This window comes from Pinus tabuliformis, chromosome 4_2 (assembly GCF_031772625.1).
Source record: "Pinus tabuliformis cultivar Carrire ecotype Pingquan chromosome 4_2, CPIR1, whole genome shotgun sequence".
Lineage (NCBI taxonomy): Eukaryota > Viridiplantae > Streptophyta > Pinopsida > Pinales > Pinaceae > Pinus > Pinus tabuliformis.
In genome coordinates, this window is record NC_142304.1 from 598,217,613 (window position 1) to 598,234,077 (window position 16,465).

Sequence of the window (16,465 nt, forward strand, 5' to 3'; positions counted from 1 at the left end):
TGGTGCTACCAACTAAAGTAGCAAGGGACTGAAGGTGGAGAAGGAAGAAGAAAATGTAGCCCTTGCAGGAAAGGGAAAGACGAATAAGGGTCCCAATTAGGGATGGGACTCAAAGGGAGAGAAGAAGAAGGACCTGTTGAAGGTCAAGTGCTTTCTATGTGGTGAATTTGGTCGCTACGTTACCTAATGTGCGAAGAGAAAGAAGGACAAAAAGGGGTAATATACAACAACTTCGACAAAGATATATGGGTTGACCTCCAGATTGGAGGAATTTACCTTGATAACAACAATACCTCCAGATGGAGGAGGAGCATGATGCTTTAGATGACTAGTATGGGCAAGAGTCCATGGGAGAGCAACAAGAAGTCTAGATCTTATCCAATCGCTCTTCAAATGGATCAATACCTTTGCCAGGAGAGCCCACAGTTAATGTAGTAGGAGGATCAGTGCGAACTAGTTGCAGTCAGATATGTGAGAGGAAGTTGCAGAGCTAGTTGGGCACAATCAGGTGCTCGGTAGACAATGCAGAGCTAGTTGCAATTAGTTACTTGTATGACAGTTGCAGAGCTTGAAGTTGTTAGATGCTTGAGAGGTAGTTGGGCGCAGTCAGTTACTCAAGAGGCAGTTGCAGATTCAAGCGCAGTTAGAGGTTCGAGAGACAGTTACGATGGCACAATAGATCATGGAGGTAGTGTGAATTGCCCAGTTGCAGGTTGCAGGTGCAGTTCCAGCCAAAATGAGACTTCATGAGAGAGTTTCCATTCAGGAGATATTTCCTAGTTCCTATTCAGAGGGAGATCAAGACTCATTATTGTAGTAGTTGTTGTGGCAGTGCAGTTATAACAACAACGTGGGGGCAACAACAGTATGAGTAGTGAACTAATAACACATGATGGTTCAACTAAAAAACTAACAATGAATCAAAGTTTGCTTAGTAACATGGTGGGCAATGTTTGCCAGATTAACTTCTTCTGTAAAAATCTCTGTTTTCCCACCCCGGTTTTCAGTTTCACCTTATTTCTCCCATGTAGTTAAATGCCCTTTCCCATAACCATACATTTAACAAGCTGAAAAATAAATATTGCTGAAAACACAAATTCTGGAAATTTTACAGAATGCTGGAAATTGCAGAAATAAAAATCAGCAGTCATAAACAGCCATTAAAACACATTTAAACACTGAGATTTTTGGTCAACTTGACCCTGGAAAAACCCCCTACAACTCTTGGGGAAAACCAATTTGAGAGCTCTTCTTTATTTCTGGAAAATGCCTTTTACAGTGAGAAAATTTTCAGCAAAAATTTTCAGCAAAACAGAAATTTTCAGCAAGCAAAACTTATCTGTTTTCAGCCTTACAGACAATCTGAAAAATGCTGTACGAGCTGTACGGACCGTACGGATGTACAGACGTACGGATGTACCCGTATGGACTGTACGGACGGCCGTACGGACTTGTACGGACAGACCTCGAAAATTGTGCAGAAAATCGCCTCCTCGATATTCGTGCTGAAAATCAAATTTTCACTGTTTTGCTCACAAAAATCTGCCTTTTTCTGCTTGTTCTTTGAGCTGTACGGATTTGCTGAAGTGCTGCCTTGGTATGTGTGCCAAACTACTGCCTCTTTCTCCTCCTTGTCCAGAAATCTCCCTTGCTCTCTTGCTCTCCTTCTCCCAATCTGCTCATGAAAGAATGAATGATCTTTTCCACCTTTTCCTCCCTTAACCCAACCCTAAATGACTTTTGGGTGATCCCTAAATCCAATGGCTGAAATAGATTTAGATCAATGGCTGAGATTAAATGCTCATTTAAATCTCACTTTCTATTTTTTAATTCACCCCACTTTAATAAAGACCCACTTAGTCATTTATTTCCAAAGTCACTTTTCCTTTCTAATTTTTCATTGACTTTATAAAAGTCACTTTAAAATTAGACTTAGTAACTTTATCACTTAAAGTCACTTTTAAATTATATTTAACTTTATAAAAAATTATAAAGTTACTTTAGGAGAAAAATTAAATTCTTTTGGACACTTTTCCCTAGGCCAAAGATCAAAGCCTAAGGGAACCACCTGTCCTCCGGTACCAAATTTCAACATCTTCACGATGATTTCTAGTGATAGGGAGTCAGATCAGTTGAGATGTAAAGAAAGGAGGTATAACATAAGTCAAACATCAACATGGAGTAGTCCAACTACAGGTTTTTCATCAGAGAACCGATGGGTATAGTGGAGAACATCTTCCTCGCTAGGTGGGAGTGTTAGTTTTTGATGGATATGGTAGCATCAAATAGGTGTTCTGGTCTCGATGATGCTAAGAGGCTAAGGAACATGAGATCTCCAAAACTCAGAAAAGGTTCCGCGAGACAAGCTAGGGAAACACCTTAAGTAAATTAATTTGCCATAATTAAAATATTTCCTAAGTCTAACGTAAGAAAAGTGGAAAATTAAATTTAATTAATTAAGGATTTTTGAGATTTCTCTAGAGGCTTCTATTGATGAAGTCTAATCGGTCTTAGCTGTTGATGAAGATTAAATTGTGGTTGTTGAGACTCCAACGATAGATTATCAGAGCAGGTCAAAGGGCTTGGAGATAGTATCAGTGTGATCAATTGTGAAAGGAAAATTGAGCTACCTAGTTCACAGTTTTTAGCGAGGGCATAGTTTGAGCTAAGGAAGGAGAGTAGCTGTGGTTTGCAACAAAGAGAATTTTTGGAGAAATTCGTAAGAGTTTTTCCAGTTTCTGGAGGAGGAAAAGGGAGTCTGGATTATCTTATAGGGAGGTCGAATTATGCAGTGCGATTTGCCGAGGGATTGATCCAATTGCTAGTGCCTGGATTAAGTCTTGAGAAGCCTAACAAATTGTTTCCAGAGGTAGAGACAGTCAGATCAAACTCATTTGGAGGAGTTATGGAGGCAGATCGAACTCATCTGAACAAGCAATGCACATTTCTAGTCCAACCATGCGAATTAGTTAGGAAGTGCGAGTTTGCTGGAGAGGGGCTAGGGGAGTTGCTTTTAGGGAAAACAATTTCCCAATATATTTTCCAGTTGAGAAAAATCGCTGTAGTTGAGCCAAAATGGTCAGCATTTGTAATTCTCTAGATTTGTTGCGTAATAAAATAAATTCCTCATCTTCTGTACTAGTTTTCCCTTCAAGGTTTCTTAGGGATAATTTTCCAAAAATAATGGTGTCAGATTTATTGTGTGTGTGTGTGTGCATTATTTCTCAGTTCCAACATGTTTATAATTTTGCAACATTTTTATTATGAATAATGCATCAATGATTTAATTGTTATTTGCCATAACAAATAATTTGCTAACAAGTTAGAAGATTAAACTCTAGTTGTTGCATTTGTGTAAATTTCACAATAGAACCCCATCACATTGAGTACAAAGGCCACAACTTTGGTGCAAAGGCCACACCTCACTATTTGTGGGTGTTTCTCTATCATAAGCTTAGCATCAACGATGTGTGAGAGTACCTCCCAATGATGCTACCCAATTTCAACAGACATCATCATCAAAAGGAAATGTCTCTATGAAAGGGTGCAAGGAATAACTGAAGGGATGTCTTATGACTTATGTCATGGATCTTTGTCCAATTGAGGCGTCATATCATCAAAATGGTCCTCCAAAATTGTTTCCATCATCAATATGGTTTACATCTGTGAAAATTCTATTGCAATTAATTTGGTAATTATTTTCCTATCTTTTAACAGATTATTTGTCCCAACAAATTAATTTATTGCAAATATTGAATTGAAACTCAACTACAAATTTCATCAATTAAATCAACCACAAGCACTGAGAAAACACACACCTAAAATAAACACTGAGAGTTTTGGAGAAGTTATCCCTAGAAAAACCGCAATGTGTGGAAAACTAGTTCTGCAGATGAGGGTTTTATTATTCTTCAACAAATTTGCAATTGAAAATTACATAAATTGGTTGCCAGAAACTGGAAAAGCACCTGCAAATTATTTCCTGCTAATTCGACCTCCTGGAAGCTATTCGGCCTCTAAGAATCAAATTGGCCCTCTTGTACAACCTCAACACGGCCCATACGTGCGGCCTAGAGAAAAGGTGGTCTCCACTGGAAGCGCACACCTCTTGGAGAAATAATTTGGCCTCCATTGGAAAATTGATCTCTACTCGAAAACTCGACTTTCCTCCTACAAATTGATCTTTCGACAAATTCATCTTCTCTCTGGAAAATCTGCCTCCTTTTGTTAATTCACACCCCTAGAGAAATTCGACCTTTGCAGAATAATTCGATCTCTCTCTGTCACTGAGAAACTGGAAATCATTGTGAAGAAATCTCTATGACAATTATTCTTCTCAATCAGTTTTGAACCCTCGCTAGTGTCCCACGCTATCACAACGCTTCAACTCAATCTAATGGTGTCTCCAAGATGCCCCATCGACTTCGTCTTATAATCTCTCGTTGAGCAATCGAGGACTAAGGTCTAATCTTGTTTGATGGCTAAGATCATCTTGACTTCATCCAATACTCTTTCTAGAAGTCACTTGAGAGAAATCAACTTGTCTTAATTAATACTGACTAATTAACCATTCCCTAAGACTTAGAAGAATAATTAAAAATTAGTTAACAATCGAATTAAGACATTTTCACGTGGAGAAAAACAAACTGGGCTTGGAGATAATTAATCCTCTTGTGCTCTTAGCTTCACTGACACCTCTTGAGACTAGAGGACCTACCCGAGCTACAAAAACAAACATCATTATCAAAGGAGGTTCTAGGATGACATCCCCAAGCAACAACATGATGTCATCAAGGTAGAGGGTGCATCTATCACTCCAAAGTGGCGCCAAGTGGTCAACATCATCAACCACAATCAAAAGAGTGTAATGTCCTTTAAGGAGGTACAATGCCAACTAGGGGTCTTACAGTTAAGTCAACACCGTAGCTTCAACCTCCAAGGTCTTGGGGCTAGAGGAGGGTCACATCGTCAGTACCAAGTCATCCTCTAAGCCAATACTCCTGAACAAAGCTCCAATGTCCTTCATTAGGTGTCTTGCGTCATCGTTGAGTGGTGCTAGGGATTCCCTACAATGTCCTATAGAAGCATCACCTATCTCTCAAGGGATCCTGGCTACACCTACAAGAATCATCTAGCACATCACTTGTAGGAATGAACAACAGTTCAAGGTGGGCCATATTGAATGCTAAATCCATCATAGTAGTTCACACAAGCATCATCATCAATTGTCCAACTGGCTTATGAATGTGTACAAGTTACCTCAGTTTAGTATGGGAAGGTTATCATATGGTGCTTATTAAATGCTTCAAACTGAAAGGGGAGGATCAGGGCTAGGTTGACATTTTCATGTGATAGGTGTTATGGCGTGAGGTTTTCTTCATGAAAGGTTTCTTATACTAGGTTGTGGAAAACCATTGTCCATGAGCATCTTTGTAGAGGGATCACTTAGCTGCTCGAGTTACCTTCCCTCTTTGTTTTTCCAAAGCCCCTTTATTTTCCTTTTTTCTTTGATATCACATTGTAATACAGAAACAAACATATGCACACATTGATACAGTTATTTTGGACTGATGTCCCTGGAAAAACCCAATGTGGGAAAACTGGTGCAGCAAGGGAGGATTTTATTATTTAGCAATTTTCTAGTACAATAGGGTGCCAAACTGGCTTAACCATAGATATACAAATTTCCAGCACTTTTGACCTTCGCGTTAGCCTGAAACCACTAGTTTAATTTCTCAGCAAACCCCACTTCATAAATTGAACTGATTGGTCTCCCTTAGTGTGTTTTCCAAGTGACCCTCATGCCTCCTCTTATACTTTTCTCGTTGACAAATCAACGGCCGTGATTAAGTCCCTAATCAACGACTAAGATTAGATATGGCTTGACCCATGTGTTTTGGACCATTTTAACATAGTTTCATATTAATACACATTAATATTTTATTTTAGGGACTTCATTAAAAGTATTAATTATTTTAATATCTCCTGAACTGTTTAGAATCTGCCCAAACCCTTTCTGGGTATTGGAGATCTCATGTGCCCTAACCTCTCCACCAAATTTCGTGGCTAGAGCACATCCGATGCTACCCCAAATCAACAAAACATACTAGGTTAGTCTCTGTTAGTGCATTTATAACATTTAGGCTTTTTTTTGTTTTAATTTTTGTGCCATGCTTGATTATTGATATTTATATATTTTAGTATCAATAACTATTTTTGTCATTCTAAACTTTATATCATGCTAGACTGTGATGTACGAGTGTATGGAGTCATGTACTCATTTTTTTGGGTTTCGATTTGCATAATAGGAGGTAGCACTGTGATTATCTTTAACATAAATTGTTCTATTGGTAACAAATTTATTAATCATTTGATATTTTCTGCATTTTCTCTATATATGGGGGGCTGGTTAGGCTCCTATATTGTCACTTGCGCTGTCCGTTGAATCTTTTGGGGTCTCCCCATCCTTTTCTATTTCCCTTCCCCCCTTCCTCCCATCCATGGACCACTTTGAAAGATAGTGTCCTGAATTCATGCTTTAGAATCTTGGCTGGAATTTTCTAATGGAGATTTTGTTTCAGGTTTCCAGACCTGTGAGTCAAGTGTTGCCTTCGCTGGTTGACCAGGACAATAATCATTTGACAGAGGGAGATAATAACATTTCTGAAGATGCGCATAAATCATATGTTGTTGATGAATTTGAAGTACGGATTTTAGAACCAGCAAAATCAGGCAGTCAGTGGGAGGCAAGGGCCTCAATACCATTGCAAACATCAGAAAATGCCATTTCTGTTCGTATGGTGACACTATTGGTAAGCTTGCTTTGGCTTATAGGTAGATGAATTATTTTTCAGTCTCCATTTTCATTGTCCTTTTACTTGCTTATTATTTAGAAATTTGGCAAAATGATTCCTAATTTCTCTTTCTTGGCAAATGTTATATTCTTTAGTTGTCAGAGATTATTGTATTATATTTCATGCATTTCTTTTCATAATTTTCCAGAACACTTCAACTAAAGAGAATGAAACGTTACTAGCCATTGGGACAGCCTATGTGCAAGGAGAGGATGTTGCTGCAAGAGGTCGAATTATCCTTGCATCCATTAAGCAGGATTCAAATAATTCTGATAACTGGGTATAACCACAAACCCAACCTTATGCTATGTTCATGTTTTGTTGTTCAACTGCAACCTGTATTTGAAACAGAATTTGGAGGAATAAGCTTTATGATCATATTTTTGTTGATCCTTGGAATATCACTAATAATTTTTTTGACTACTTACATCTTCCCTGAGCTGTTCTGAGTTGCAGGTAAATGAGGTGTATTCAAAAGAACTGAAAGGGGCAATTTCGTCTTTAGCATCCCTCCAGGGTCATCTACTCATAGCGGCTGGCTCAAAAATTATCCTGCACCAGTGGAATGGTGAAGAATTGAATGGTTTTGCATTTTATGATGCACCTCACTATGTTGTTAGCCTGAATATTGTAAGTCTCTGATACCCAACTCCTTTTCATTTTCTCGTTTTGTTTGTAAACTTGGTTATCTTAGCGAAGAGACATTCAAGGAGAAAAGCTGACTTTGTAGTCTGTAGATGATAATATACAAATGTTAAGTGTAACACATGATTTTTACTTGATATGTTTTTCCTCACATGTTTATTTGGTGCTATTCTTGTTTGTCTGCATTAAATGGAATATACCTCTATGAATTTGTGAATCGGTTTACACTAAATCATTGTGAGCTTTCTCTGTTAATTTTTCTTAGGGCTATATTGTTCTTTGCTTCAGATAATTGCATTTACAAATTTATTCAACATTTCTTTATTGCATTCACCCTATTACATCTTAACTTCATTAGCAATTATGTAGAAAGAGCAATATCATCAATAATGCAGCGGAACAATAAAATGAACATCAGAAGAAAAGCATGCACAATAGAGACATCAGGATTTGGTCGGAGACCATGGAAAAAACCCACAAGGGGGAAAACCCAGAATTCAATTCTTCTTCTTCTATTAGATATTCATCAATGTTCAGCTAAGATACGAAGTACCAATATCATGAGACATAATACAACACATCAAGCTATCTAGGGCCTATACATGTCTTGTTCACAACTTTGCTTGTGAACGAAATTCATCGTCGATACTTGTCATACAATACTGTTATCAATAATAGCAAAGTCACTGTTATCAATAATAGCAAGGTCTCTGTAGCAATATCACCATTCCTGAGTAAGATCACTGATATCATATAAATTGTGCACTGTAGCCTGAGTACTTGGTCATAGGAGATCTCTGTGTTAAGTAGAACCAATCATATGTACACTGTCATCTTCTATCATCAGAGCAAGATCTTGTATTAGTGCATGGACATGATGTATCATTATTATATCACAAAGATTGTCTTATTTTTTCAGATTAGAGATTGGTCTTCTACGATGCATCTATAGATTTCTTATAAACAAATATGTCCATTCCACAGAGTAGTGCGAAACCATATCACTGAAAAATAGTGTTCATACTACCAAGGTAAGTGTGACCATACCATACACACTCTATAATGCGAAAGCTTGCTGTAATGCAACATGAGCCACCATAATGTAAGGTCATGCGAGAGTCAACATACTGTAGGGTCATGAGTGAGTAGTCTTGTAACATAAGAGCTGAAGCCAGATCACATAGAAGGTAGATCAAAATGTATGCATGAGTATAGATACATGTAGTCGAGCGAGAGTAGTAGCGTTGTAGGATAGCAAACATGAGAGAGTAGTCATAAGAGTAATGTCCTGTAGCCATAGTGTAGCTTTGAAGACAATGCGAGATAGGTCTTGTAGCTAATAGGAGAGTATGGTCCTGTGAGAGTATACGAGTGAAAGTATAGTCCTGAAATAGAGCAAGAGAGGTCCTGTAATAGTGCGACAGATTAATCCTGTAATACAGCACGGGAAGCATAGTCCCGTAGTAGAATGAGAGAGTCTTGTGGCATATGCAAGACTTATGTAGATAGTGCGAAGTCCTGTACCCGACAAGTAGTCCTGAAATAGTAATAGATCCGAGCCGTACAGAGAGCGAGATTCCTGTGCTACAATGCGGGTCCTGTAGCCATACGTGAGTGATGTGCCTCAGACATGCGAGAAAGAGAAGACCTATGGAACCTCAGACTCATCCAAAAATCTTAGCGGAATTTATCCTATCTGAATTGCCCTTTGTAGATCAACTCAATTGGGTATTTATAGTTGTTTGAGGGTTCGAAGGACATGCCTTTTTGCCAAGCCAACCTGAAGTGGATATAAAAAAAATTTGAATTTCTATTAAATAAATTTTCCCTCCAAGGTTTAAAGGCTTCTTGGAGTGAGATCATAATTAATCCCTTTTAATAAGAATATATCCATTTGCAATATTAATCCTTTTGCCTAATCAAATGTCCCTGAATTTTCTTTGCTTTATTAGTGAGGAGGGAGGGCTAGGGTATTTCTCCCTAGCTGCCAAAATCAACACTCCCTTTCAGCTAGGGAGGAATTTCAAATGTGTCGATCTAGGTGACTAAATCTTACCATAGGTGCATCATAAGCTTTGTACAAAATACCATAAAATTTCAGGCTGTCCATCCTGATCTCATCATGAATATTGTAGTAGGGTCCATATCACGAGTTGCAACTAATAATTCATGCTGATCTATGACCTACAGACAAGTCAACATTGTCTTATCAAAGTAGACATAATTGTTTTCGTCTTTCCAAATGTATGGGTCATCATAGTCCTAAGGGCATTCAGTCATTGCATCAAATCAAAGTATCTACAAGATCATGTTATCTTAGTATATCTCATAGAAAGAGAGTCATCATATGGGATAATGCCATCTTGTTTCAATCAATTTGATCAACAAGGGAAGGTCCCTATTGGACACTCAAACCCTATCTCATCTCCCTCTCAACTAGGGAGTAATTCCATCAACCATGCCAAAGTCCATCAAGGATGCTTGTTAAAATTGGCAACTAGGGCCAAACTCCATGTGCGTCACTTTATTTATGGCAGCTGATATCTTTCCTAGATTCCTCTAATCGAGAGGTGTAGGATTGATCTAAAGATCATCCGATTCCGACGAGTATTTGTGGAGATATGAATTTATTTCTAATTACTTGACAAATTGTTAAGGTCAGCCAGCAGTTAAGTGTGTGGCACACATGCCTAGCTTTGCATATATATAGAGGAGAGGTTGAGTCATTATCTCATCTCATCTCATCATCTCTTCTTCTCTCTCGCTCTCCTTTCTTGTTTGGGTTAACAAAGGAGCAGCTAGGGAAAGAAGGACACAGCCATAAGAGGAGGACGCAGCAAAAGGAAGGGACGCAGGTCTGTTTAGGGTGCAGCCAGGGCAGCGTAGACCAGCGTGAATCCTCCTTTGACTGCGGCTTTGTGTGGGGAGTCTCTCTCAAGCAAGCCACAATTTAGATCAGCTGTTTGGAGGGCTGAACTAACCACGAATGACCAGCATAAATCTGGTTAGGGCTGACTGCAGGGCTACCTGAACGTTGATCAGATTTGACCATGTTTCTTGAGTTGTTTGGGCTGTCCTTCATCTCCGTTGAAGGCTGGGTTGACTAAGGTTGATCCTAGATTATTTGTGAATCATTTGATCCACTTTTCAAGTGCTGGTTAGGGCATCTTTTACTGCTATCATAAAAATTACAGATCTGATATATTGTACTGTTTCTCTTTGTGCTGAACTATTGAAGATTAAAGAATAATTGATCAAAGGGTTTCCCCGCATTGGGGTTTGTCCTTGGCTAGCCGCCACATTTGGTGTTTCTTGTCTTGGCTTGTTTTCTGTCGATCTATTAATGTTATATCAACATTTTACTTTATGTTTATGTGATTGCTAAACAGTACGTAATAAGAAGGAATCGAAGTAAACTGCGCTAAGCATAGAACATACCATAAATTAACATGGTATCCGAGCTGAGGTGAAGACAAAGCCCAAGCAAGAGTAAGAGCACGAGCAATCATCGAAGGCTGTTGAAGCAATCCTAAGACTTCATGGGGTCCTCATCACACTTCCTCGCTGAAGACAAGCTCCATGAGAAGTATGACTATCACAGATGGAAGATGTCTCTCGATCTGACATTAGAAGAGCAGGATGTGTTGGACCATGTGAGAGGCAGAATTGTCGAGCCTCCATCAAACGCATCTGCTGCTGCTAGGTACAAGTGGACCAGGGGAGAAGTCAAAGCAAAGAAGATCATCCCGGATTCTTTCGACAAACGCTTGGTGGCCTTATGTTTTTGAGCTGACCACCTCAAAGGAAATCTATGATAGACTGGTGAGTTTATTAAAAGTTAATGATGCCAATCAAGTTTTGTTCCTCATAAATACGCTGAAGAAAATTAAGAAGGGCAAAGATGAGAGTATGCAAGCATATTTCTTAAGGATCACCGAGATCAAGAATTATCTCCTACCAATTGGGGAAGTAGTTCCTGACAGGGAAATGACTATCACAACTTTTGGAGGGCTCCCATCTGAATGGTATATATTAAAAACCACTCTTCTCAACAATACTGTAATTCTTGGATTTGAGGAATTGATGGCGAGATGCATTCAAGAAGAAACAAGGATGGAATAGTAGGAAATGCCTGCACTTAGAGGCAATCCTTTTGCTTTCCCCTCTCATGCTAAAAGGAGAAACTATTACGGGGCTAAATCCAAAGGAAAGGTCGGACCGAAGGGTGGAAGAAAAGGACGATGTTACAATTGCAACAAAATGGGCCACTATGTGAGGGAGTGCCCTGATAAAAGGGACTCACATCACGACGATGATCAAAATCACTTCCGTGGCAATCAAAGAGATGGCGGGTTCAATGGCAAAATGAATGACAGAAATCAAGGAAGAGGTTAACCCTCCAAGAAGGCAAGAAACTCCAAGTATGAATCTAACGTTGTTAACAATAAGCAAGATGAATATTATCTACAACAGCTCTCTCTACTACTGCTGCCCCGGACTCGCTGGGAAATTGGCTTATTGATAGTGGTGCCTCAAGACACTTCACTAGTTACAAAGAAGCTCTCTCTAATCTGATAGAGAAGGAGACCAACCTAGAAATTGTTCTTGGGGACAACTCCAAATATCTTGTGAAAGGCGTAGGGAATGTCACTCTTCAATTGAATCAGGGTAATACAATTCATTTGCAAGAAGTCCTATAAGTACCTGATTTGAAAAAGAACCTGGTGTCCATTTCTGCAATGGAAGACAAAGGCTACAAGGTGGCCTTCATCGATGGCAAGGTATGTGTATGGAAAAAGAATTTTAAAGATGCTTTCACTCCTGGGTTTCGAGTTGATTCATTATATCAGGTTGGAGGAAGTCCGTTGGGTGTCATGTCTTGTGGCACATCACTTCAGTCTGAACTATGGCATTGAAAGTTTCCTCCCCTTCATTATAAAGCTCTACCCGATGTGAGAAAAACGGTGACCGCGATGCCTGAGTTCAAATTAGAGCAAGAAGGTGTATGTATGGGATGTGCGGAAGGAAAGCTCAAAAGGGGACTATTCCCCTCAAGCCAAAGCAAGACCTCCGATATATTGCAGTTGGTTCACTCAGACATATCTTGTGTGATGCCTGTGAACTCCTTGGGAGGATATTCATATTACCTCACTTTTACTGATGATTATTCTCACAAGACTTGGATATACTTCTTGAAAAAGAAGGATGAAGTGTTCCCCTGGTTTCGTCACTTCAAAGCCTTGATCAAGAATCAAACCGAAAAGAAGATCAAAATCTTAAGGATTGATAATGGGTCTGAGTATGAATCGAATGAATTCCATGACTTTTGGAAAGACGCTGGCATTAAGAGGGAGACTACAACACCATATACTCTTGAGCAAAATGGTGTGGCGGAAAGGAAGAATCCTGCGATTGTGGAAGCTGTCCGAGCTATGCTCCATGATCAAAGACTTCCGAAGTTTCTATGGGCCGAAGCTGTGAATACCACTGTATATGTGCAAAACCGATGCCCTCATCAAGCATTGGGTTCCAAGACTCTCGAAGTGATGTTCACTGGTAAGAAACCTGACGTATCTCATTTTAGAATTTTTGGAAGCCCTGTATATTTTCATGTGCCAAAAGAGAAAAGGAATAAATTGGGTGTATTTGGAAAGAAATGAATCTTCGTGGGCTATAGCGAAAACACTAAGGGCTATAGCGAAAACACTAAGGGCTATAGAATCTATGTGGCTGGTCAAAGGGAAGTCGAAATTAGCCATGATGTCACTTTTGACAAAGATACGACTCTTAGCAAAGTTGACAATCTTCCTACTCTAAGGGAATCTAAAGAAGCTGACACCAGGAAACTAGAGGAAAAGGAAGATGAGACGATGCTTGATGTGGAAGAACCTATGGATCCTATTGATCCCCCTTCGCAAGAGCCTTTCTCTTCTAGGAAGAAGCCTTCATGGCTCGGGGGGACCCTTGATGATGCCAAAAGACACATTGCACCCAGAGGGACTTTCCGTGAAAGTAATAAGATGGCTAGGTATCAGGGGTACTTGACCATCATGAGCATGACCATCCAAAATGAGCCTTCATCATTTACAGAAGTTGTCAAGCATCAAGTATGGAAGGATGCTATGATTGAGGAGTATGAGTCCATCATGAAAAACGATGTCTGGGATGTGGTCCCCAGACCTCAGGACAAAGCAGTTATCACTTTGAAATGGCTTTACAAGATAAAGCATGGAGCTGATGGAAGTGCTGAAAAGTATAAGGCTTGTTTTGTCGCTCGTGGCTTCTTTCAGAAGGAAGGCATAGACTATGACAAGATATTTACACCTGTTGCCCGATACACCACCATTCGCTCAATCATAGCCCTTGCTACTTCGCAAGGATGGAACCTGCATTAGATGGATGTCAAGATTGCATTCTTGCATTGTTCGATCAAAGAGGAAGTCTATGTGGAACAACCCGAAGGATTTGAGATTCATGACCGGGAATCTCATGTGTGTAGGTTGAAGAAAGCCCTCTATGGGCTGAAGCAAGCACCCCGAGCATGGTATGAGAGGATCGATAGCTACTTGATGAAGTTGGGATTCACTGGGAGTGAAGCTTACCCTAACCTTTACTTTAAGGTTGAAGATGACAAACCTCTCATACTGGTGCTGTATGTTCATGACCTCTTTTTGACAGGTGCAGACCCTCTCATTCACAAATGTAAGAGGGAGTTGGCTTCTGAGTTTGTGATGAAGGACCTAGGACTGATGCACTATTTCCTAGGACTGGAAGTCTGGCAAAAACCAAGGGAGATTTTCCTATGTCAAGGAAAATATGTGGTGAAGATATTGGAGAGATTCCATATGGTGGAATGCAAGCCCATGACTACCTCGATGGAGCTTGACTTCAAGAAGTTAAGCGGTAGTGTTGCTGGACCTTTTTTACAAAATGCTACTAAGTATCATCAACTCATCAGAGCATTGATGTTCTTGGTGAACTAGCATCCGGATATATGTATTGCAGTCAACACATTGAGTCAACACATGGTTGAGCCTCACCACACACATTAGATTGGTGCCAAGAATATGTTGAGATATCTTCGAGGTATAATAACTCATGGGTTGAGATACACTACCAGAGATGTGAGACTACATGGATATACCGATGCTGATCGGGTAGGCAGTGTGGTGGATCGAAAGAGCACTTCTGGGTGTTGTTTCTCTTTGGGATTTGCCTCGATATCTTGGATGAGCAGGAAGCAAAAGTTGGTGGCTTTGAGCCCCGTTGAGGCAGAGTACATTGCTGCTAGTATGGCCTCTTGTAAGGCGGTCTGGTTGCGAAAGCTCTTCAGTGAGCTGTTTGGATTTACATTGGATACTACCGTGATCCTGTGTAACAACCAGAGCGAGATTCGTTTATCAGAGAATCCCGTATTTCATGATCGCTCCAATCTTATCGATATTAGGTACCACTATATTCGGGATATGGTGCAACGAGGAGCAATAAGGCGCCAACATACTCTTACAGATGAGCAAGTCGCCGACATTTTGACGAAGCCCCCGGGAAAGCTCAAATTCTTGACTTTCTGAGAACGACTTTGTGTCGTTCAGAGACCCTCTTATGAGGGTCATGTATGATGCATACATTGAGTTCTTGGAGCTCTAGGGGGCGCGAGGTAATTCTTGGAGCGACATGTGACCATAGAGCAAATCACCCTCCCCTATTGGTGCGCTATGTACAAGGTGAAAGGTTTAACTGTCCTCTGTGATACCCATGGCGAGTTTGGGACAAGATGATTAGTTCTCCTTTCGAGGCATCTTACCCATGCAGTTTGGGACTCATGGGAAGTACCTCTCATCTGATCAATGAGTAGGGAAATGGGGTTAGGGACCATTAGTAGTACTATCAATGGACACATTGTTGTATCTACCGTACTCCCTATGCTAGGATGACCTCCATTGATCTGGGATCAGTGAGAGTGGTATGACACACTCTGAGACTGACTTCGGGTCAGTGGAGGATGGTATGATATATCCTTGATCATTTCTTCTTCTTCATAGTACAGCAGAGAGGAGTTGAGCAGTGCAGGGCAATGCATTTGATGGTAGAGATAGTACCGGCGGTTTGACAAATCAACAGATGGAGTTCTTCCTAGTTGAGAGTGAGTGTTAAAATTAGCAACTAGGGCCAAAATCCATGTGGGTCACCTTATTTATGGTAGTTGATATTTTTCCTAGATTCCTCTAATCGAGAGGTGTAGGATTGATCTAAAGATCATCCGATTCTGATGAGTATTTGTGGAGAAATGAATTTATTTCTAATTACTTGACAAATTGTCAAGGTCAGCTAGCAGTTCAGTGTGTGGCACACATGCCCAACGTTGCATATAAACAGAGGAGAGGTTGAGTCATTATCTCATCTCATCATCTCTTCTTCTCTTTCACTCTCCTTTCTTGTTTGGGTTAGCAAAGGAGCAGCTAGGGAAAGAAGAAGGATGCAACCATAAGAGGAGGAGGCAACAAAAGGAAGGGACGCAGGTCTGTTTAGGGTGCAGCCAGGGCATAGTAGACCAAAGTGAAGCCTCCTTTGACTGCGGCCTTGTGTGGGGAGTCTCCCTCAAGCAAGACACAATTCAGATCAGCTGTTTGGAGGGCTGAACTAACCATGATGTGACCAATGTAAATCTGGTTAGGGCTGACCGCAGGGCTGCCTGAACGTTGACCAGATTTGACCATGTTTCTTGAGTTGTTTCGGGCTGTCCTTCATCTTTGTTGAAGGTTGGGTTGACTAAGGTTGATCCTAGATTATTTGTGAATCATTTGATCCACTTTGCAAGTGTTAGTTAGGGCATCTTTTACTGCTGTCATAAAAAAATTATAGATCTGATATATTGTACTCTTTCTCTCTTTGCTCAACTATTGAAGATTAAAGAAGAATTGATCAAAGGGTTTCCCCGCATTAGGGTTTGTCCTTGGCTAGTTGCC

At 40.1% G+C, this 16,465-nt stretch overlaps 1 protein-coding gene across 1 annotated transcript in view; it reads left to right on the forward strand.

The window, feature by feature from the left end:
* The window catches only part of CPSF160 (cleavage and polyadenylation specificity factor 160), a 424,028-nt gene that overhangs the window by 347,814 nt on the left and 59,749 nt on the right, over positions 1 to 16,465 (forward strand). The window contains exons 21-23 of the mRNA XM_089425698.1: positions 6,582 to 6,812; positions 7,003 to 7,134; positions 7,311 to 7,484. Of these exons, the coding sequence (XP_089281824.1) occupies positions 6,582 to 6,812; positions 7,003 to 7,134; positions 7,311 to 7,484 (537 nt within the window). The remainder of the gene's footprint in view (positions 1 to 6,581; positions 6,813 to 7,002; positions 7,135 to 7,310; positions 7,485 to 16,465) is intronic.